The 22,939-nt window shown below is 48.1% G+C and overlaps 3 protein-coding genes across 14 annotated transcripts in view; 2 read left to right on the top strand and 1 right to left on the bottom strand.

Moving 5' to 3' along the window:
• Positions 1 to 1,197, bottom strand: part of ATG13 (autophagy related 13) — a 32,604-nt gene extending 31,407 nt beyond the window's left edge. For all 10 annotated transcript variants that reach the window (XM_068161503.1, XM_068161504.1, XM_068161505.1 and 7 more), the window contains exon 1: positions 781 to 1,197. The gene's annotated coding sequence lies outside the window, so the exon portion shown is untranslated. The remainder of the gene's footprint in view (positions 1 to 780) is intronic.
• A 145-nt stretch (positions 1,198 to 1,342) lies between these two features.
• HARBI1 (harbinger transposase derived 1) lies at positions 1,343 to 5,166 on the top strand. Its single transcript, XM_068161502.1, has 3 exons — positions 1,343 to 1,485; positions 1,993 to 2,722; positions 3,284 to 5,166. Exons 1-3 carry the CDS (start codon positions 1,375 to 1,377, stop codon positions 3,658 to 3,660), a joined length of 1,218 nt encoding a protein of 405 aa, XP_068017603.1. The 5' UTR covers positions 1,343 to 1,374; the 3' UTR covers positions 3,661 to 5,166.
• Positions 5,167 to 6,834: 1,668 nt separating this feature from the next.
• Positions 6,835 to 22,939, top strand: part of AMBRA1 (autophagy and beclin 1 regulator 1) — a 186,276-nt gene continuing 170,171 nt past the window's right edge. Inside the window, exons 1-6 of one of the 3 annotated variants that reach the window (XM_068161500.1) lie at positions 6,835 to 6,990; positions 16,008 to 16,103; positions 19,938 to 20,192; positions 20,445 to 20,503; positions 21,203 to 21,386; positions 22,035 to 22,207. In XM_068161500.1, coding sequence (XP_068017601.1) covers positions 20,058 to 20,192; positions 20,445 to 20,503; positions 21,203 to 21,386; positions 22,035 to 22,207 — 551 coding nt within the window. In that variant the 5' untranslated portion in view covers positions 6,835 to 6,990; positions 16,008 to 16,103; positions 19,938 to 20,057. The remainder of the gene's footprint in view (positions 6,991 to 16,007; positions 16,104 to 19,937; positions 20,193 to 20,444; positions 20,504 to 21,202; positions 21,387 to 22,034; positions 22,208 to 22,939) is intronic. The other 2 variants (XM_068161498.1, XM_068161501.1) reach the window with 2 other exon arrangements.

Raw genomic sequence — 22,939 nt, 5'->3', positions numbered from 1 at the left:
TTTAAGCAAGACAAGGTGGTCCTGTATGATCCTTCTGGACATCTAAGTACAGGCTGGATCCTCTGAAGGACTTCTTGCCTCCAGGAGGGCTCCACCTGGTCAGACCACTCTTGCAGTAATGTGGAATGCTCTAAAAAATCATTTGCATAGCCAACTAATTTTCAGCTCAGGCAGTACTTTAACACATTTTTTTCCCCTTACAATGTACCTAGTCACACCACTTTTGAGGTTTTTAAGTAGGCTTAGTCCAAGTGTCCCTTTTCTACCTGTTCACTGGCATGGAAGGTGTCTCTGCTACCACCGAATGGACGGGAAATGCCTCCAGCCCGCCCTAATAGCACAGCTCTAATAGGAAAGAAAGATGCGATGACCTGTAAACTCCTGATCTTTCCTAACAGACAACTAACTCAAATGTTACAGAAAAACTATACACGGGACTCTAAGGGTCTGACGTTCGACCACTCCTAGCAGGCTCTGCAGCATTTCAGTTTTAACAGACAGTTCCTAGAGAGCTTTCAGTGGACAACATCCTTCCCAGTTTCCACTGGGCAGTCCCCAGCCCTTGGGAAAAGAGAGCCAGCCGCTGCCGGGCTCCACAGAGCTGCAGCAAAGCCTGGCTTGAGCGAGCAGCCAAGCTGAAGTAAAGCGGAGACAGCACGCCGCGGCCAATGGCCCAAGCCCCATGTCCCGATGCCCTCCCGTCGAAGATGCGCCCGCAGGCTCCCGGGGCTCCCACCCTTTGCGCGGCCCTCCCCTGCCCCGGGACCCCGGGCGCGGTACCTGCGCGGAGGCGGCACTGCTGGCGGCGCGGCGGCTCATCCCGCGCCGAGGCCTGGCTGCCCGAGGGGGACCCGCCACCCCGCTCCCTCGCCGTGCCCCGGCGTCTCCTCAGCGGCCCGCCCGGCCACGGGAAGGAGTCCCCGCCGTCCCGGGCCCGCTACCGGCGCCTCCGAGCCCCGCTGGCCCCGCGGCCGCCCTCGGGCTCCGGCCGGCGCCCCTCCTTCTCCTTGGCGGCGGGCCTGCGTGAGGCTGGCGGCCGGCGGCTCCACGGCACTTCGTCGCAACTGTCAGCGCACGTGAGGGAGCGGAGAGGACGGCGCGGATCGAGCGGCCACTGCCTTCAGAACCGCGGCCTGCGCCGCGCCGCCACCATCGCCGCCGCTGCCGCCGCTGTTTGTTTTCATCCGCTGCGGGCTGGGGGGGAGGGCAGGAAGGAGGGAGGTGCCTGGATGTCCGCGGCCGCACTTTCCACACGGAGCCTCTACCGCTACCCTCCCAGCCGCGCCACGCCGGGCGGCGGGGAAGGCTGACTTGTCGCCGATAAGAGGGCCAGCCTCCGCCGCTGCTCCTGCTGGCAGCCCCTTGCTGTGGCGAATGTGCGGCGGCGAACGCTGGGGCCTCGGCGGGGTGACGGTAACGGCGCCGCCCGCTGTGGGGTCCGGGCCGTCGGGCAGCAGCGCGGCGGCGGCCGCGGACTCCTCGCGGGTAGGGCTCGGCTTGGAGGGGGCGCGGGCTGGTAAGAGCCGAGTCGGCGCCCGGCGGGGGTCGGGCGCTGCCCCTCAGTGCCCCGGGGCGCCCGGCAAGGGCAGGACCCGCCGGGCCCGTTCCAGCCGCCCGTCGGCAGCGAGGCCGGGGGAGCACAAACACGGCTACCGGCAGTGTCTCTGCCATTCCAGGTCTGAACGTGGCCCGGTCGGCGGTCACTGGGGACGGTCCCCAGGCCCGGGCAGCGGGGTCCTGTGGTGCGCTAGCCCCCTCCCCGTCACGGGAAGTAAATTCTGTCGGCGCCGGGCCACTCGCCGCCATGGCAGGGTGGGAGTGTGGCCAGCTCCGCAGCGAGCCCTCCTGCCGTGACCCCCGGGCTTTTAAAAGCAGATACAAAGAGCTAAAAGGTTTTTCTGGATAACCAGAGTAGAAGGAAAATGGTAACAGAGTCTGAAAGTATGGCCAGTAAAACCCAGTCTGAGTCTCCTTCCCCTTTACTCTATGCAGGTGAAAGCTCTGGGAAAGCCCTCTAACGGAGGAGCTCCAGAGGACCCCCGGCCATCAGCCATGGCCGTACCTATTGCGGTTCTTGACTGCGACCTCTTGCTGTATGGCCGGGGACACAGGACTTTGGATCGCTTCAAGCTGGAGGATGTCACGGATGAGTATCTAGTGTCCACCTACGGCTTCCCCCGACAGTTCATTTACTACCTGGTGGATCTCCTTGGGGCCAGTCTCTCTCGCCCTACGCAGCGGTCCAGGGCCATCAGTCCAGAGACGCAGATACTTGCTGCGCTGGGTTTCTACACCTCTGGCTCCTTTCAGACTCGTATGGGGGATGCTATTGGCATCAGTCAAGCCTCCATGAGCCGCTGCGTTGCCAATGTAACTGAGGCATTGGTGGAAAGAGCCTCACAGTTTATTCACTTTCCTGAGGATGAAACTGCAGTGCAGAGCCTGAAGGATGACTTTTATGGTCTGGCAGGCATGCCGGGAGTGCTGGGGGTGGTTGACTGCACCCATGTGACAATCAAAGCACCAAATGCCGAGGACCTGTCCTATGTGAACCGCAAGGGTCTCCATTCTTTGAACTGCCTGATGGTGTGTGATGCCAGAGGAGTCCTCCTGAGTGCAGAAACACACTGGCCAGGCAGCCTGCCTGACTGCACGGTGTTACAGAGGGCAGCCCTTACAAACCAGTTTGAAACTGAGCTACATAAAGATGGCTGGTTACTAGGTAAGTTGATTTTTCATCCTTGTTTTCTGGGGAAAGTCTTTGTGTTGACTCTTTATTGTGTCTGGAGCCTCTGGGCACAAGTGATATGTTTACTTTTGATAGCTTGACATTTGTGGTTGTTTGGATGATACTTCTCTTAGAAGTCTAGAACAGTATCTTCCAAACTCTGTTTTATACAGTCTGATTATTGTGCTGGTTTACATTCATCCTGTTTAAGACTGTTTACATTGTCCTACACCTTCTTTACGTTATCCTGCACCTTTCTGAACTACACAGTTGTTAATTATATGTAAGGCCCTAGTCCAGCTGCCTTTCACTGTGTTGTGCAGTACATTGATTTTTTGAAGTCTCTTCTGTGTTCTTCCAGGATTTTCCTGTGTAAAACTGAATGCCTTTACTTTGGTGTTTGTCACATCTGCAAACCTGTAACTGTTGCTTTTTCCTTAGCCAGAGGAATAAGTTACTCTGTATGCGCAGTACCAGAAAGCCAAGGGTCAAGAGCTGAAAGGGGAGGTTAACTGTAGGCGTGTAACCTGTCCTCCTGCTTTGCACTGCCAACAGGTGACAGCTCCTTCTTCCTCCGCACGTGGCTGATGACCCCTCTGCACATCCCCGAGACGCCTGCTGAGTATCGTTACAACATGGCACACTCCGCCACCCACAACGTCATCGAGCGGACCTTCAGAACCATCCGGTCGCGTTTCCGCTGCCTGGACGGCTCCAAAGGCACCCTGCAGTATTCTCCAGAGAAATCCAGCCACATCATTCTGGCCTGCTGCGTGCTCCATAACATCTCCCTGGAACACGGGCTGGATGTGTGGTCCTCGCCGGCCGCGGGGCACATGGAACAGCCGGAAGAAGAGTACGAGCAAATGGAGTCCATGGACTCGGAAGCCTGTCGTATTCGTCAGGAACTCTTACTCACTCATTTTAGCTAATGTAACAGGAAGAAAGCTTCTAGCAGTTCATCTGGAAAGATATACAGAAGCCAATATGCCCCTTCCTCTTCCTTAAGTCTATAAAGGCTAAGCAGATGCTCACAAGGAGAAATGTTATTCTCTTAATTTCAGGTGGTATTCTGAAGTTCTCTCGGTCTCTTGAGAGATGCAGTTGAGTGCCAAACTTTTGTGTTGCTCAGAGACTCCCCTTTCACTTGCCTTAGAAAACAATGACTAATGTGTGATCAGTGGAGAAACTTGGGAACTTGTCTTTGATAGTGATGAAAATTCTGTAAGCCTTGAGCCCTACAACAAAGTAACAGTTCTATGCTGCTTTGTAACCCAGAACCCTTACGACTGATTTTTAAACAGTATTTCCCACAAATTAAAATTCCACCTGGGCTCATGTCTACCATGAACTGGCGAGCAGCCAAGCAAGCATTTATAGTTTTGCTTACAGGTATGAACTTCTGCTGAATATCAGTTTTGCCATTTTGCACATCTCACACAACCCAACGATTTCTCTGAAAGCTGACAGCTGTGTTCTGGGAGGGGTCTGGATTTTTACTGAGTGCACACTAGAGCTTGCCCATACCTAGGGTCAAGCAGGGCTGAATGTTTCTTTCCTAAACAGTCTGGAGAAGATTTAAGCTATGGTTGATTCTGTTACTGAACAGGTGTCAGGAATCAGGCTAGTGAATGTAAGTCTAGTTCCCACAGGGTATGTCTGCCACAATGGAAAACTGCTCCTATTGTTAGCTCCCCTAAAAGAAATGCTAAGGACTGGCTGGATCACAGAAATGGAACTAATTGTGAAAGTTCTCCATCTAGACCAGAACTGAGGTATGGAACAGCTGCTTTGCCACTGCTGGCAATCTCTCCAGTGGAAATAGACAAGTCATGCATGCAGTTCCTGCTGGCACGGGCCTGGGGAGTTTCCTGGCAGTGTTCTCTTTCCAAAAGATGCAACTGTTTCTAAGGATCTCTAGCAGTCTGAGAAAATTGTTGTTTCTTAGGGTTTTTTTTTGTTGACTGGGCAGTAGATGAAACAAAGTGCTAGGGAATGCAGAATACTGCACAAATGGAGCTACTTAAAGTAGCAGAGCAACCATCTGGCATGGCAAGCTGTCTGTTCTTTTCAGAGGAAAGGAGCCTGGATTGTGCCCCACGTCTGAAGATAATGTGGGAACCGTTCTTAAGTGCAGGATGGAGGTGCAGGATTAGATCTGGTTCTGCCAGGCTTGCCATGGCAGCAAGCATTTACTGTATTACAGAAAACCAAGCATGCTTTGTGGTGTATAAGCAGGATGTTTCCTCAAGCCTTGATGAGAACTGTAAAATGCTGTGTATAACAATCTGAGATGTAATTCTGTTTTCTTACGTGTCTTGAGGTATGTAAAAACTGCTGTTGCAGACTGTGGCAAAAGCTCTGCTCCTTTGATCTAGGAAGAAGCACACAAGCATTGTTTTCCAACAATAAAAAACCCACCATTTTTTTAAAAGTAAGAGTTGCTGCTGGATGTGGTGCCTGATGCTTTATAATTCTATCTGACATGCTTTGTATCTAAACATGCTGATCTTTAGGCCTAAACAGCAGCAGACAGCTGTGTGGGTGACACTGAGACGTGGACACGTATAGGTACAAACACTGTCACGTCATACAGAGCCTGAGTTTCTCAACTTAGCCTATGAATAGCTCTTCTTAGTGTGTGCCAAGACCAGAGTGAACTCAGAAGTGGAGGCACTTCCTGGAACACATGTGCTGCTGGTTTTTATCTTCCTTCAGCCCTGTCATCTTTGGTAGAGTTTAATTTTGAAACTGATGTCATCAGTTTGGGTAAAAACGGCGTCAGGCCACACCTGACAAAAACAACCCACTCAGAACTGCTGTTCTTCCTAGAATCAGATGTCAGCACCTTTCAGTTCCCCTGGGAAAGGGAACTTCCTCATCTAGAGAACAGTTTGCCCCATGTACTCCTAAGCAGCTTCCTCCAAAACAATTAATCTAGACTCTTCTCTCTCAGGTTTATACAGTACTCATGTTGGACATCTGAGATTAATGTTTCTTTGCTGCTTTACAGGCCCTCTGTTCTTTCACCTTCTCTTGCCAGCTGCACTCAGGGCTTTGAAAAGCAAAGCCTGACAAATCTCAGTCATCTGTTGGAGGCTGACAGTGACTGACAGTCCAAGGCATTGCAGTTTTCACTACTTGACTAAATTCCCTGTAAAAATCCCACCACCGTCCCTGTTCGGTTTTGTTTTAAAATATCTCCTTGAAGACTCTGTGTGGTGTGGGCTGCCTTTGCTCCCTCCAATCCTGTGTATTACAGCAAGCCTCAAGCCGTAAACAACAGCTGTCTGGGCCTTTTGACTCTTTTTTTCCTTGCTGATTTACTGACACAAAGTACCCCGGATTTTTCTTCCAACACCGGGCTCCCTCCTGAGGCTCTTGCTTCTCCGCACGGGTGAGATACAGCAGCTTGTGCTACTGCCCGTCTAGAGCTTCTCCTCTTCAACGTATGCGTTTTGTGTCTTCACCATCCGTGACGCTGGAAATTAGTATACAACAATAACTATTAACATTGCCTAGTTTCAGGAAAAGGTATCTTTCCGGTTGCATCTCATCTGATACCCTTATCTTGCTGTGTTTCACTCTGATTTCGCCTGTCTTTTCTTGCCTGCTTCTAATTACGTTGTTTGCACTCTGTATCGGTCTTGAGGGGAAAACCAAAGACACGAGACGTGCGGAACGTGCTGTAGGGTGAGATGCAAGACAAGCAGTCCACGAGAAGGAGGGCGCGGGGCGCTGCCGCCCGAGAGACCTCCCGGTCCCGGGGTAGCGGGTGACCGACCGCCCTGCCCAGCCGCGAGGGGTTTCCCGAGGGCGATCTGGGCGCGGACACTAGGTCTTTTTTTCCTTCGACCAGGTGTCTGGCACAGCTTGGCTCCCGGGGCCGCTGCCTGCTCGCCCCGACCTCCACCCCTAACTGTCCAGACCTGCGCGGAACACCGAGAATCCGTCTTCGCCGCTCTCCGGCCTCGATTCGTCTCGCCTGCCCTCCGTCGCCCTCAGGCGACCGTGTGCAGCGGCGCAGCGCGGTTGAAGAGTTCTTCGTTCGGCTGGCGCGGCCTGGCGGCGTTCTAGTTTCGGCTGCTCGGGCCTTGGTACCACTCTCGGCGCCGCTCTTCGGGTCCGGCTCGGCGCTCGGCTGGTTCGCCTGGCCGGAGCTCGGAGCGGCAGCGACGACCGAGCAGTGGGGGCCTCTCCTTCCGGGCCTGGCCCTGGCCCCGGCCCCGCTCCGCTCCACCAGCCTGGCCCCTCCGCACTAGGTAGGCTTCGGGACTACGCGCTTATCCCGGCTCTAGGCCAGGGCCGCGGCGCCGCCGCTCCCCGGGTGGGCGGGCGGGCGCGGCCATCCCCGCAGCGGCGCCCCGGAAGGTGGCGGGCACCTGCCCGCGAGGGGCCTCTGGGACGCGGCGGGCAGAGCGGGGCCGGGGAAGGTGGTCGGGACTCGCTGCCACGGCCTTTGTTCGGGAGCTCCGGGACCACGGCCTGCGGCGGGAAGAGGCGGGAGGCCGCTGCGGCGGCGGCGGCGGCGGCGGGCCCTGCTCTCTGCGGGCCGCGCTGCCCCGGGCCGGCGGAAGGCGAAACCAGCGGCGCTTGTCTCCCGCCGGCTAGCCGGCCGGAGGGGTTGAGGCTGGTGCTGGAGGTCGGGAAGGGGGAAAAGCAGCTGAGGAAAGCGGCCCTCGAGTCCCGGGGTCCGCACCCCGCGGCCGCCAGCCTGGGCGCTTCTCAGCCCCGCGTGTTTGTAGCCGAGCTGGGGTGCCCCCAGTTCCCCTCTCCATCGCTCTCTTCCCTCCTGCCGCAACCTCAGAGCGGGCCGGGACTTCCCTGCGCCCGCGGTCTGGCTCAGGCCAGGCTGCATTTTGGGGCTGCTGTTTTGAAATAATTTGTTGTTGTTGTTACGTTCCGGCCTGCGCCAAATAAAATGCAAAACAAGTGTCTTCTCCATTTCTCCTGCGTTTCATCGTGTGTTGCAGAACTCTTGCTTGTGTAAGTAGTGTTTGGCGTAAAATACATTCACGTGTGCCTCCTACTACGATGTGAGGGAGCGTACCTACTTAATTCATTAGCTATAGAGACGTTTTCAGTTTCACCTACAATATTCCTACAAATTTCTGCAGCGTTTGTCGAGGGCTTTGTGATTACTTCTGACTGAGTCAGTGCCGAGCTTTCTGCTGCCTTTGGAAAGCACTTCTTGCAGCACAGTTCCAGTGCCAAGGCAGCATTTTGTCTTCAAGAGATGTTTTAGGTGGTTGCACTTACCTGTTTTTTTCCCAATAAATGCTTTCACACGATTGTTCTGCTCTTAAGAGACTGATTCAAGAATAGTTATTATCTAGGTGGAAGCTAGTCCTCAGGAAGGTCAGCTGTGTGAATGTGGAGTCCGTGTAGATATGCTCAGGAAGAGTGCTCAGTGCTTCACCATTTTCTCTTCTCTTTATAAAATGTTCTTAGATCTTTACATAAAACCCCAAAGTGTTTTCCTATATTTGTCCTTGTTTACTTGCTCCACCCCATTCGGTGTCCTCTGTAAATGTCATCCGGCTTCTTTGCCACTCCCATCCTCTTTCAAATTGCTAATGGGAAGGTTAGAATGGGGCGTAAGAATGACCTGCTGGTAATGTACACTTACTGCCAATGCGTTACCCGACTGTTTTAATTTTGTTGTTGGGTCAGTTTTCAGAATGTGCTGTGAGGTTAAATCCAGGCAGATTTGAATGCCTTATGGGTGATGCAGGCACCAGTACCTGAAATTCTCTGCTAAATTTGAGATCCTTGTCTGCATTCAGAAAGGCTGCTCTGATGTCGTCTCTAACGTGCATGGCTCCTTCAGCATAGCTGGCTTACGACTTCTGTAGCCCGCAGTTGGTGTGGGTGTAGATAAATTCGGTTTATTATTGAAAATTGTGTTTTGAAGGCAATAAATAAGTATTTTGTACTTGAGAGCATGCAAGTTAGTAACTATAGCAGTCCATTAGCATTTGTGTTGAGTACTTGGAATGAAGAATATATTTGGATCCAAATAGCTGGACTTGCTTTTTTAGGTTTAGTTGCTGGGGAGTTTACATAGAGTGTTTACTTTACTGACATCTTCTTGGTTTTCTTTGTTTTGCCCTTTTCTGAGTCATGACTGACCCTCTGGATCCCTGTGTGGTTGTTCCATTTTTCTGTGCAGCGCTTTTAACTCAAACACAGCTGTAACAACAAGTTATAAAGGAGGCAGGCAACGATACTGTCTGCTAGTGTATCCCTTTGCCATCTTAGGCATTCCAGTATGTCTTTTTTGGTGTGTGTGTGTGTGTGTGATAATTCTTTATGAAACTTCAGGCAAGTAGCTTTACTATCTTTTATACCAGAGTTAGCAAGCTAACTGACTTCAGGGCTCTGACAAAGGTATTGTTGATGTTATAGTTAATAGTACTATTAACATAAATATCATTAAGGTGCTTTCTTCTCCCCACCTCCCCATTGTAAACATTTTCCCTATTTAAAAGAAAAGTCTTTCTTCTATTAAGTTGATATTTTTTGGAGACCTGATAAAGGACATAGTAATAGCTACTTTCTGTGTTTTGGATTAGTAGCCCTTCACTCACCTAGCAAGAAAGGTGATAGAAACACAGTAGGAATGAAATGGGGACAAAAGAACCAGGCTTTTTCAGGAGTGAATCATGAGAGGATGTGCAGTGAAAGAGGATTAATACTAGAAATATTTTAATGGGAAGTTGATGTAGTCGATGCTTAATGAAAGACACATTGTTTGGGTTGCCTAAAACAAGGAGAGACTTACTTGTCTGCCTCTCAGGATTTGACATTGGTATTTAAGAACTCTGACTAGGATCATCTAGTACTTATTTGTTGTCTCCAGTTCTTGTAACTGTTGAAGATGTGCAAGGCAAGGAGGTGCCAGGGAACATAAAGAGAGTCGTCTTAGCCTCTGTACCCACACAGATCCACTTCAGATGGTTCTCAGTGTGTTCTTTTGGGGCTCTCCCAGCAGAGCAATTCCTGCTGCTCTCTTCCTGGTTTGTAGCACTAATTCTCCACCTTCAGTAGCATAAGGATTGCTGAGAGGAGCCTTTTGCACATGTTTTGGACACTTCCCCCACTCCATGTTTCTCACACGGTCTCAGTTCAAGGCCAGGAAGGGAAAGGGTGTCAAGAACTGTCTGTATTTCAGAGTCTAAATCTTTTGCCTCCCACCTCTTTAGTTCTGATATATTTGTGTGAGAAGACTTCGCCTTCTGTGTCTCTCGTTTATTCTTCTTGGCTTACTACCTTACTTGATTATTTCCATGTGAGCAGGAAATTGTCTGAACTGCCTCTTATAAGATGTGTTCTCACTTCCAGTTGCTTTTTCTTTGTTCCTTCGATGAGGTGCACGTGCCTTATGTGCAGCCTCGAATGCATAAAAGTCTTTGTCGTCATCTTGTGGATACCTAATGCTGCTTTGGCTGCTCTGGAGCGTTGGTGCTCCCAAACTTCTCGTGCGTGTCTGATGTCACTAGGGGGCACTTGGATGTGACTCTTGAGCCTGGGAAACTTTGATGTGATTTTTTTAATCCAAGCACTGCTCTTTTGAATAGAAAAATCCTTTAGTTTTCTATCCTATCCAAGATGGAATAATTCTGCTAGGATTTAATCTGAATACTGTGTCCCACTATTTGTCTCTAGTTCTCTTCTTTTCTTTGTCCCTCATTTCCTGCTGGATGCAGTAGTTAGCAAAAGATGCCACAGTCTGAATGTGGAGTTGAGGGAGCCAGTTTTTTAATCTTCTGTACCTCAGTCCTGCTGTTTGACTTATCTTGCAGCTTTGTGAAATTACATTCCTGTCTTCTGGATTGGAAGGAATACCTCCCTTCTCAATAATTCATTAAGTTTATGTGAAAATTGTAATAGTAGTCGTGGAAATGCTCCATAATCTCATAGGTACATGAAACTGCCAGACTCCAGATGCAGCTGATCACTTTTTGTTGCTTCTCTTTTTGTAATTACCATTAATTTTCTGACCTTTAGGAGTTGGTACTTGCAGATTTCTCTTCTACTTCTCAGCATTTTGCTGAATACAACCTGGGAATTTAATGTACACTTTTTGACTGAAAAGTTCTCTTAAGAGAAATTTCTCTCTCATTTAGTTGAGGCTGGGAAGGCAAACTAAGATTCTAATGGCAATCAACTCCTTGTTGCAGTCCCACAGGATCTTGAAATGACCATGTGCTGCTGACACCTTTGTAATGTCATTGAATTTCCTGAGCTGTTTGTAGTGGCAGTTTGAAACACAACATTAAATTTCATAGTCATGGAGCAGTAACACAAGTTGTTTTCCTTTAGGAATCCTGCTTTGATTTGTGGGGAAATGCTTAGAGGGGTGAATGCAACATAGAGCCCTATGAGAAGAGGCTGAGGGAGCTGGGGTTGCTGAGCCTGGAGAGGAGGAGACTCAGGGGTGACCTTATTGCTCTCTACAACTACCTGAAGGGAGGTTGTAGACAGGCGGAGGTTGGTCTCTTCTCCCAGGCAGCCAGCACCAGAACAAGAGGACACAGTCTCAAGCTGCGCCAGGGGAGGTTTAGGCTGGAGGTTATGAAGAGGTTCTATACAGAGAGAGTGATTGCCCATTGGAATGGGCTGCCTGGGGAGGCAGTGGAGTCACCATGATTGGAGGTGTTCAGGAGGAGACTTGCTGGGGTGCTTGGTGCCATGGGTTAGTTGTTTAGGTGGGTTGGATTGGTTGATGGGTTGGACACAATGATCTTGAAGGTCTCGTCTGGTCTGGTCTATTCTAGTCTAGTCTATTCTATGCATCTGCTGAAGATGTGCTTTGGAATTACTTTCCAAAAGTCTGACCTTAACCAAAGGAAAACTTCAGCTCCCAGGATAATACTTTGAGGAATATCTTTAGACTTTTGAAGGCTAAAACCAGGGCCATATACCGAAAGCCCTGTCATGGTACTCTCTGCTCATCATGAACTTACTTTCTGTCCTTCTAAGGCTTTTTTACAGCCAAAAAATGGATTATGTTTTTGCTTGCTTTTTTTCATTGTTTTGATTAATCATGCTTAAGACTCTCATTTTTATACCTCTGTGGAGTATTTTTGCTTGTGGGTAAGTCTTGTTTAAGGATTCCAGTGCAATGTAGCTTTGTTTCCAATTTAACTTTATTCCCAGTCCCCCCCCCCCCGCCTTTGTTTAGATGTTGCTGTGAGGTAGTTTGAAGTTGTCACCACGAGAAATGCTTTCTGGGTTTTGTCTTTAGTGGGCTGCTCTTTTGGTTGGTTGGTTTGGTTTTGGTGTGGTGGTTTTTTTGTGTGGTGGTGTTTGTTGGGTTTTTTTTTGTTCTTTCAACCCAAGAAGAGCTGGAACCTCTGAGAACAGTCATACAGCTCATGTGGAAGTCCTGTGGAAGGAGTTAAGGGAATTCAAACCTTGTGGTTGGAGGAAAATTTAACTGTGTAGCTGGTGGTCAGGTACATTGTCAGAAATTCAATAAGAAGTTCAATAAGAGCAAGTGCAGGGTCCTGCATCTGGGTCGAGGCAATCCCAGGCACAAATCCAGGCTGGGCAGTGCCTGGCTGGAAAGCAGCCCTGAGAAGAGAGACTTGGGGGTGCTGCTGGACAAGAAGCTCAACATGAGCTCTCAGTGTGCACTTGCAGCCCAGAAAGCCAATCAGATCCTGGGCTGCATCAGGAGAAGTGTGGCCAGCAGGTCAAGGGAGGTGATCCTCCCCCTCTACTCAGCTCTGGTGAGACCCCACCTGGAGTACTGTGTCCAGTTCTGGAGCCCCTATTACAAGAGGGATGTGGAGGTGCTGGAAGGTGTCCAGAGAAGGGCCACAAGGATGATCAGAGGGCTGGAGCACCTCTCCTATGAGGACAGACTGAAGGAGTTGGGGCTGTTCAGTCTGGAGAAGAGAAGGCTCCCAGGTGACCTCATTGTGGCCTTCCAGTATCTGAAGGGGGCCTACAGGAAGGCTGGGGAGGGACTTCTCAGGATCTCAGGTAGTGATAGGACTAGGGGGAATGGAATGAAGCTGGAGGTGGGGAGATTCAGGCTGGAGGTGAGGAGGAAGTTCTTGCCCATGAGAGTGGTGAAGCCCTGGAATGGGTTGTCCAGTGAGGTGGTTGAGGCCCCATCCCTGGAGGTGTTTAAGCCCAGGCTGGATGAGGCTGTGGCCAGCCTGATCTAGTGTGGGGTGTCCCTGCCCATGGCAGGGGGGTTGGAACTACATGATCCTTGTGGTCCCTTCCAACCCTGAATGATACTATGATACTATGAAATTCGTGTGGTCCTGTTCCTCCAACATTTGTCCTGAGTTTTGATGTGTGGATCTATTCTGGATATGACTCATGTCACCCTTTTTAACTGTTGTTTTTATTTCACTGGGGGCATTGTTCAGATTCCAGTGCCACATAGGTCAACTACTTACCCAAACTCGGACTCTTGGAATCGTTTGGCTGCAGTGCCAAAAAGGGCAAATCAGGGGGGTTTATTTTTTTGTTTGGGTTTTGCATGAAGTTTATTGTGCTCAGTCTTTCAAGTGGAGACATCAAAAGGCTCAGTGGGAATGGCACAACACTTGGAATGAATTGAATCGATATTTTTGAATAGAACTGTTGGTGGGATTCAGGTCTGCCTGGGAGAGTGTTTCTGAGGCTTCTTACAGGGTATTGTTTCGTGCAGTTTAGGAAGATGAGGGCACCATAATTTCCAGATTGCAGAGGGGTGAAAAACTTGAAGTGTAAACAAGGAAAGGGGGTTAGTGAGTTCCTGGAGCTGTGCGATTGCTCAGATAATCCCAAGCGATGTTTGAGGCATCTGGTTTGTGCTTGGAGATCTCCAGTCTGCGGGTCTCAGAACCAAGTTTTATTGCGCCATCAGCAAAGGTCCCATAAAAGAAGGAGGGGCTCTGTGGTCTGTAGTCATTGGCAAGATGATCTCTGAATGTCTTCAATATGCAGAAGATGCTTTCTTCCATGCCCTTGTAAACTCCTGAACAACATAGGGGTCTTAAAGCAATTTGCTTCAAAACTGAACTTTGTAAGATAGAAGGGAAACTTCTTTTGTTGTAGAAACTTCTTAGAGGAAATAGCCTACCTTGTGACATGAGGATGACTACTGTGAGGTGTCCCTGCCCGTGGTAAGGGGGGTTGGAACTAGGATGATCCTTGAGGTCCCTTCCAACCCTGACAGTTCTGTGACTGGCAGTGGAGGTAAAGCCTTTGGACTGTACCACTGCGTACACTCTTTTCATGCCTGTCTGATGATTTTCTGGGACTTCTAAATCATGACTAATATTTCTTCCATGATTGAAATGTATTAAATACAGTTAAAAAATACTTTCCAACTCTTGAATACCTTGCTGATAGTCAGAGCCTGAGGTGCTGAAGTTCAGTTTGGAGTAAGTGGCATGCTTTATTGTTAGTACTGGCCACTTTACTGAATAACAGACTTCTTTGAAAACAGCAGTTAGTGGCTTACAAGGCAGGGAGGTTGTATGGCCAGAGCTGGGAAAGTTCAGAGTTCTAATAACCCAATTTTTCTAATTTTATAGAGACAACTGTGCTTGTGTTTTTGCAGGCCTGTGACAGAACTTGCTGTTCACAAGAGTTCTGTGAATTACTTTTAAATTTCTTCCCCCCCCAATCTGTGTTCTTTTAATAGGAAGTATACAGCTTGCACTGGCCCATAACCTTTGTGGGTCACATCCATTTTGCAGTCAATGCATTCTGGAAGTCTTAACAACTTAAGAAAGGGGCTTAGAGGCAGAAACTGCCAGCCCATGCTTTTCTCCTGACATGGGGTATCCTGTACTCTTTGCTGGTGGCTTGAATGCTGCACACCCTCACCAGGTACTTGTACAGGGGTAGAACAAGCATGGCTGGTATTGCAACCATTTGCTTCACCTGTACCTCTGAGAGAGGCCTTCAAACTGTGTCAGGAGCAGTGTGGCCAGCAGGAGCAGAAAGGTCATTCTCCCCCTGTACTCAGCACTGGTTAGGCCACACCTTGAGTCCTGTGTCCAGTTCTGGGCCCCTCAGTTTAGGAAAGATGTTGAGTTGCTGGAATGTGTCCAGAGGAGGGCAACAAAGCTGGGGAGGGGTCTGGAGCACAGCCCTGTGAGGAGAGGCTGAGGGAGCTGGGGTTGCTTAGCCTGGAGAAGAGGAGGCTCAGAGGAGACCTTCTTGCTTTCTACAACTACCTGAAGGGAGGTTGTAGCCAGGTGGGGGTTGGTCTCTTCTCCCAGGCAAGCAGCACCAGAACAAGAGGACACAGTCTCAAGCTGCACCAGGGGAGGTTTAGGCTGGATGTTAGGAAGAAATTCTTCCCAGAAAGAGAGATTGGCCATTGGAATGTGCTGCCCAGGGAGGTGGTGGAGTCACCATCACTGGAGGTGTTTAGGAGGAGAATTGATGGGGTGCTTGGTGCCCTGGTTTAGTTGATTAGATAGTGTTGGATGAAGGGTTGGGCTTGATGATCTCTGAGGTCTCTTTCACCCTGGTTTATTGTATTCTATTCCTCTCTGGCCTTTTCTAGGGAAGCTCATTCTCTCTGTGGATCCCAGATTGCAAAGCCGGAGACATCTTTTACGTTTCACTTAATTCTTTCTTCATCAGTCATTTGAGACCTCTTTGGGCAGCAAAATTGTCTGCAATTACTTGGATGTTTGTGTCTTTTGGCTAGAATTCCCATTCTAAATAGCATTTACTGATTGCAGCTTTTAAGAAAACCTTTTCTTTTTTAAACACTGGCAGAGCTGTTTACACTGTTTCTGTGCACACACATTGGGAAGGGCTTTTAGTGTTGGGCTCAGCATGCAACCAAGGAGTTCATTGGAGTGGTAATAGATTTGTAGTCTGAGAGCTGAAAGCCACATGAAATAACTTTTTTTTTTTCTTCTCTTCTCCCTCCCCCAGTGGAGAATTGAGTAACATGAGGTAGTAGTCTGATACTCTCCTTTGTATCAAAGCCAGCTGTGCTCCCAGAACAATGGTACCAGAATCTCCACAAAATGAATAGTGCCAGAGATTTTTTGGGGGCAGCAGGGCATGTGAAGAGATGGGACCATCATCTCTGTAAGGTGCTCAAGTTTCTGCTTGGAATGGTAAATTACTGCAGAGTGCATAAAATATCTTTAATGTTCTTTCTATATGGTGACTTGCACGTGCTGCTTTCATTCATCTTCTCTCCTTTTTGTCTTCTTTTGTTGGTGTTGTTATTTTTTTTAGTGGAGTCCTGTAGCCCTATGAAGTGTTACTAATTTGCTGTTTCACCTTGGCTTTCTAGGGCTTCAGCATCTGTAAAAGTGACAATTACAAGTGAGCTTGTATCGCTCTGAGGTTGGGAATTCTTAAGGCTTCAAGAGCAGCTGGTCCAGAGCAAGTAAGAGGCTTGGGGTTGGGCTGTGTAATGCTCTTTCCAAAATTGTAAACAGCCCAGCATGCTGTCCTGAAATGCCCTGCAGGGGGAAAAGTGTTAAGGAATCAAAGCTGCCAGTTACAGAGGAAAATTTTCTCCCTCTCCACGTTCAGAATTTCGGTGGGGCCCTGGACCATATCCAAGGCATCAGCTAATCTGAGCCTTGAACTCCACTTCTGGTCACCCCTGATTGAAGAGAACAAAACCCCAACAAGAAGAAAACAGAATACCAGTCTCTCTGAGCAGTTCCTTGTTTTGGTGGTCAGCTGTTTTATCAGGAGATTTGTAATTGAAGCTGTTACTGAATCAGTTCAACACTTGTCTGGACAAGTTTGATCCAGCAAGCTGCAAGTTTTCTTTGTGCTGTGGCCTGAGAAGTATTTTCAGACCCCCTGTGTTTCGGTGAAACTTTGTTAGTCAGGTTGCTGCTGGGTAGCTGTAAATAGGGTTGGTACTTCCACCTAGTTTATCTGCTAATGGTATTTAATAACATGCTGTCATTGTTTGGCTTCTTACATTTGAAGAGAACCTTTGGTGGGTATCTTTATTAGTCTAGAGAAGGAACTAGCTCCTTAAAAACAACAACAAACAACCCCCTGTCAAACAAACACCTAAAATCCCCAACCCCCAAACAAACAAAACCTCCCCAAACAAACAAAAAACCCTCAACCAAACCAAACCAATAAAACCTCCAAACAAACAAAATGAACAACAAACAACAACAAAACCCCCAACCAAACCAAAACTGAAGATATGATCCAATAATCAGGTTAAAGGCTTCCTGCTAAAGCGAGTGAAGGTAATGCCCATGTCTGCACTTCTGTTTATCTCTTTGAAGGCTCTAATTTTCTTTGCCAGCCTGAAGTGTTGCTGAGTATGTCACCAGCTAGTGGAGAGTACTTCCTTTGTTCAGGTAAAGGAGTAAACTTCCTCATTAGGAGGCATGGATAAAGCTTGGCCCCCAAAGGGATCCAGGCTAACACTGGAGTGCCATCCTCACTCGTGCACTGTTCCCTGAAGAGATTCCAGCTTTGCAAAAGGTTGAGCTGGTTAGCAAGGAGCTGTGTAGGCATTTGAGCCCTGAGTTTCTTTTCTTTTCTTTAAAGATAGGATAAGGAGGTGAGTCAGGAGAAGCTGAAAAAAGGAGGGATAGTCCCTGAGGGAAAAAACATCCAAGTTCAAACGTGCTCAGGGTGCTCACATAGGAAGTGTTTGTTTTAGCCAAATTGGTCCAAGAAATGAGTACACATCTGGAAAGATTCAGATAAGGTATCTTATAAGTGGATATTTGATTTTATATAGTGAAGATGACTTGGTCATTTATTAAGATGAATGCAAGAGGTTCACTAACTGCAGTTGTAGGTGTTACCTCTTTCTTTCTTTTCCAGTATGTACACTTGCCCTGGCATAAACATAAAGATGTTTGTTAAATGTCTTGATTTCCTTGTTGCTATTGTACTTCAGGGAACGCTAGTCCTTCTGCTGGGACCAAAATGTTCCCATCTGTCAGGGCTTGTTCTTTCCCATGAGTAATTGGCTTATCCTGCTTGGAAATCATTGGGATCTCTTTAAGTTATTTAGGTTTTGTGTCCTTTACAACTACTGAAAAGCTATTCCAAAACTTAATACTTGAGATCTCTTCAAACTTTCAGCTTATTCCAGCTGCACATCTGGTCTTCCGTTTGAGTTCATGTTTATTCTTGGGTGGTTGTAGCCTTTAGTCATTACATGCACCCATGTAGAATATTCAACTACTGTTTTCTTGATATTTTCTGTTTGTTTGTGTGTTTTTACTAGATGGAAATAGTCTTACAGCTTCCTCCTGTGAAACAGGCTTTTTATTGCCTGCATTGCTCTGAGCTCCCCATCCCCTCCACGCTGCTCACCATCTGAATCCCGTTGTTTCCGAACATGAGGGACTGGGGCTGTTTGTAGGCTCCAGATAAAAGTTTATTAGCGTTTAGTGAAGAAAAAAAAAAAGATGTTTTCAGTTTAGTGATTCCTGTGTTGTACTGTGCTTTTGGCTTCATCCACTCCAGTTAACCTTGGTCTGGCTTTTTTTGGGGTCTGGACTTTGTTAATCTGTACAGCTGCTTCTTAATCTGCTCACCACACGACATCTTTAGGGCTTGTGTCGCTTTCCAGTAAGGCTTTTATTTTGGAGAAGAATTTCTACCTAGCGTTTGGCTGACTTTCACAGAGCCTTGAAGGCTTATTTTACACTGTGGAGTTCAGCTTTTCTAAAATAGCTGATCCCCATGCCGTTCACATCAAGCATCAGGGAATTTCCAGCTAGCTTGAATTTCTTCGTGGTGAATTTCTTTTCTGGGAAGATGGATGCCTTTCCTCGCTCATCACTTCAGCACCCTCTATTGTACTTTTCCAAATGAAAACTGGTCTGCTTTGTTAGAACTCATTTTCCTGGCTTATCTCTTCAGGCAGCTCCTCCCTGTAAGCAGCAGCTGTCTCTAAGTCATCTGCTCCAGGATTTTTTTAGTTAGAGTGGGAGGAAAGGAAAGGTTTGCTAATGACCATTCAAACCTCTGTCATTTGAAAGTTCATCTCTTCTTGTGTATGTGGATGATGGTTTTGTTCAGTGTAACGTGGACTGAGGTGGATTTCTCTTTAGATCTTTTAAGTTCTAAGATGACAGTAGTATGTGGGCTTGGCTGGAATTACAGGATGATAGCATTGCAGCAGTGCTTCTTGGTTTGTGTATTCTAAGAAACTTGACTGTTTCTGGAGGGCTTTTGGTGGGAAACTCCAATGTATGAGACCATTCAAAAGCTGTGGAGCTTTAGAATAGAATTAACCAGGTTGGAAAAGGCCTCGGAGATCATTGAGGCCAACCTATCACCCAGCACCATCTAATCACATAAACCGTGGCACCGAGTGCCTCATCCAGTCTTCTCTTCAACACCTCCAGTGAGAGTGACTCCACTACCTCCCTGGGCAGCCCATTCCAATGGCCAATAACTTTGTTGCTATTGGGACTATTTTATTTAGTTCTTTCTCAGAATTATTTTTTTTCTCCTTTAGAAAATGGGTATCAGTGCTTCCTTAGCAGCTCAGAGTGTGCTAACAGCAGCAGTCTGTGCCATTGTGTGTTACTTGGGCGAACTGCAGATCTAAGAGCAATGTAGATGAAAAGGTGACGCTCAGACAGGGGAAATGAATCATCTTAAGGAAGCTAGCCAAGATGCCACTGCAGTGGCAAGGTTTTGGTCCAACACGTGGTTGTGTTCATACATTATAAGCTATTGTGGAGCTGGAAGGGATTTCAGCTTGAGTTCTATCAATTGTCTGACCTTCAAAGTGATAGTAATTAGTTACTTGAATTGATAATGTTTGAATAATTCCCCAGAGACGCCTCTGTCCTACTGTCAGTTCTTTAGCACTATTCCTCTATGAGTCACCCTTCCCAAAGAGGACCTAAATCTTCATGGTGCAAAGACCTGAGGTGTCTCTTCATGCATCTGTTTGTTTTTTCTTTTCCCTCTTTATTATATACAGTGAAAGATAAAGAAAAGAGTTTCAAGACCAGTTTATTTTCTCTCTGGGTGTGGTATGCCTGGAGCATGTGCACAAGGAAAGGGCTGGATGTTTTCAAAACCCTCTCAAATTAAGCTTTGGCTGCAGGAATGTCAAATTTGTGCCTCGGGAATGGAAGAAGGTAGCAGAAGGTGGGGGAGAGGAAAGATTTTTCTCTTAAATCTAGTCTTTGGGGTTTAAAGCTTGTAGTCCAGTGAGGTGATCCAAGTAAAAGCTGCCTTCCTTACTGTTTTTCTCTCTTTCTAGGATTTCATGAAGATAAAGAACTGAAATGTGGATAGCCTCTTTGTAGCTTGGTGGTGGTTGTCATCTGGAACCTGCTGGTGTCTCTTCCAGTAGCTGGTGTAACATTGGCTGCTGAGAGCCATGAAGGTTGTACCGGAGAAGAATGCTGTCCGCATCCTGTGGGGTAGGGAACGTGGCACCCAAGCCTTGGGCGCTCAGCGGCTCCTGCAGGAGTTGGTGGAGGATAAAACTCGATGGATGAAATGGGAGGGCAAGGTAAGGTTGTGGGATAGATGTGCATGCCTTCATCTTGGAGTGGGGGAGGGGAGGCAGGGATTTGAAAGAAATTGTCTTGTGACTGTGGATTAGCTGTGTTACAGCTGATGTGCTCTCTGGCTCTGTTCAGTTCCTGCGGTGATGTGATCCTAGCTGTGTTCCCGCAGTGGGTTCCCCTTGTTGCCCATGGCTTACTGTTAAAGTGTGATCCTGTGACACTTGCAACACTTCCTGCTTTGTTGGCTTTTTCAGAAAGTTGAGTTGCCAGACAGTCCACGCTCCACCTTCTTGCTGGCGTTCAGTCCAGACAGGTAATTAACTCCTAGTTTGTTCCTGTTTCAGCAGTCTCCTTATACTTAACCAAAGTGATGGAGGCTTGTGCCTGAGTGTTGTCCCGTCCTGAATAGCCAAGTGTAATTAATGGTTCCTGACATGCATGGGTGGAACACGTGTACCTTCCCAACCTCACAGCTTTGAGCATAGTTGGTGTTTAATTTCTGATGTACCCCAGTGATGCATGGCTTTAAGGAAGAAGGGAATCTAGCTGCACTGTGGGATTTCACAAGAAACTTGCAGGAGTGAAGGGTGTTTCAGCACAGCATGCCAAGCGATGTGGCATACCAACTGGGATGTCTAACAGACCAGAACGATGAGTGTAGTGGAAGCAGAAGCGGAGGTGGGGGTCTTTCTTAGTGTCACTTAGTTGGTGTGGAGAACTGACAATATTTATTTGCCCCAAACAGTCACTTGGGAGTTCCTTCTGAGCTGTGCATGTTCATTCTGACTTTCAAGGTTAAGTTTGTGCTTGCATGTCAGACGAACTTGATGTTTGGAGGGGCCTTGAAATCTGGCTACAGTAATCTTTGCGGCCGTTGAGGAAGAAGTAGCCTCTGTGTGGGAAAGCTGCTGGGTTAGGTGTGAACAGACCCTGCTGAGATGAAGATGAACCATGGTGTGGTTTTGCCGTAGCCTTCTCATGCTAGTATTTGTCCTTCCTTCTGCATTCTCAGGACCTTAATGGCTTCCACACACGTGAACCACAACATCTACATCACGGAGGTAAAAACGGGCAAGTGCGTTCATTCCTTGGTCGGACATCGCCGCACTCCCTGGTGTGTCACCTTCCATCCCACTATCCCAGGCCTCATTGCTTCAGGATGCCTAGATGGGGAGGTTAGAATTTGGGATTTACACGTAAGTCCTTTCTGAAAAATGCATGCCTTTGGTACCTGGTGGGTGGGGACTTGTTTGGGTCAGAGCTTGTTTCCCAAATATCACCTCCTAAGAGACCTGTTTGGAGGCTCTGCTGGGACCTGCCTCGAACAGCATAGAACAGATTCTAGCTACCCTCTCCTGTCTAGAGAGGAAGAAACAGATTCAGTCATGGCAGGCAGGGTGTGCTCCTTAGCTGTGCCTGTTCATTTGGTTAGAGTGGTACAGATGAAGCTGGAGAACTTTGTGCAAGGTGCCTGTTTAGTTTGTGAAAGATGTGCCATTTTTCATTCCTCTGACTGCATCTGAACTCTGTTGGACAAGCTGCTGCTCCTCCAGTTCTACCTAGTCCAGTGGTTGGCACAGAGACAAAACACATGTGCTTTCCTGTGCATGGTTACAGGCTGTTTTTGACACCCTTACCTTTAAAACTACATCTGTGGTCATTGTCACAAGGAGTGCTACGTTCTAGATATGGCACACGAGCTTGTGTGAGAGCAGCTGTTGCTGCTGAGAAAACTTGTCACTTCTGTGCTCCGGGCAGAGTCTTGGAGAGATGGCACATGTATGAAAACCTAATGGTCTCAAACTTTGTCGTAAACTGCTTGTGGTTCTTGACTCCTCACTCAGGGTGGAAGTGAGAGCTGGTTCACAGACAGCAACAACGCCATTGCATCACTCGCTTTCCATCCTACGGCTCAGCTCCTGCTGATCGCCACTGCCAATGAGATTCACTTCTGGGACTGGAGCCGCCGGGAGCCCTTTGCAGTGGTGAAAACGGCCAGTGAAATGGAGCGGGTCAGGTGAGTTCCCACGGCCAGGGGAAGGAACATGTCCACGTGAAAAATGGTCAGGTTTGGGGAACGTGAAGGGCTCCTCTGGGATGCTGCAGCCCCCACGCTGTGGCAGCGGAGACAAGCATAGGTTGCAGCTTTTCTTTGGCTTGGCAGTTCTGTGGGCAGGGAGAAAGGCTGTTGGAGGTAGCAGATCAGCTTGGTTGTTCTTGTTTGCCATCGGATGTGTGCCCAGTAAATGCCCAGCAGCTGCTTCTTCCTCAGATGTGATCTTAATTAAATGTGTCAGCCGTAAGGATGAGAGAACCCACAAGTTGCTGAGAGAGAGTGCTGAGTATTTCTGGATGCAGTTACAGAGGCAGCTGTATTGCCAGAAACTTGTTTGGAGCAATTTAATATATGACAATGATGTGACATTCAAGGCAAGTTAGTCTCTCCTTATGTACCAGATTCCAATTTATAATACATACCTACATATTCTTGGCTATTTCAGTTGATACAGCGGTACTTGCTTCCAGCTTTTAACTTCTGTGTAGTGTTTTTGTGGACTGCAAAATAGCTGCAGTCTTCAGCTTGATAAGTATGTTTTCTTCTTTTTAATGCATAAACTTTCTGACATCCTTCAGAAGGTGATGATGGTAATGTAGCAATGTTCTCTTGGCAAATGTTTCACATGGGGGGGGTTTCTTCCTTGCTGTATCCAGCTCCCTTTGCCAGTGTGGAATGTGAACTGGTGATTAA

Source organism: Melanerpes formicivorus, unplaced genomic scaffold, assembly GCF_026170545.1.
Source record: "Melanerpes formicivorus ecotype bairdi unplaced genomic scaffold, bMelFor1.0.p_v2 SCAF_58, whole genome shotgun sequence".
In the NCBI taxonomy this organism is placed as follows: Eukaryota; Metazoa; Chordata; class Aves; order Piciformes; family Picidae; genus Melanerpes; species Melanerpes formicivorus.
The sequence above is the reverse complement of the archived record's forward strand: the minus strand, read 5'-3'. Positions and strand labels throughout refer to the sequence as shown.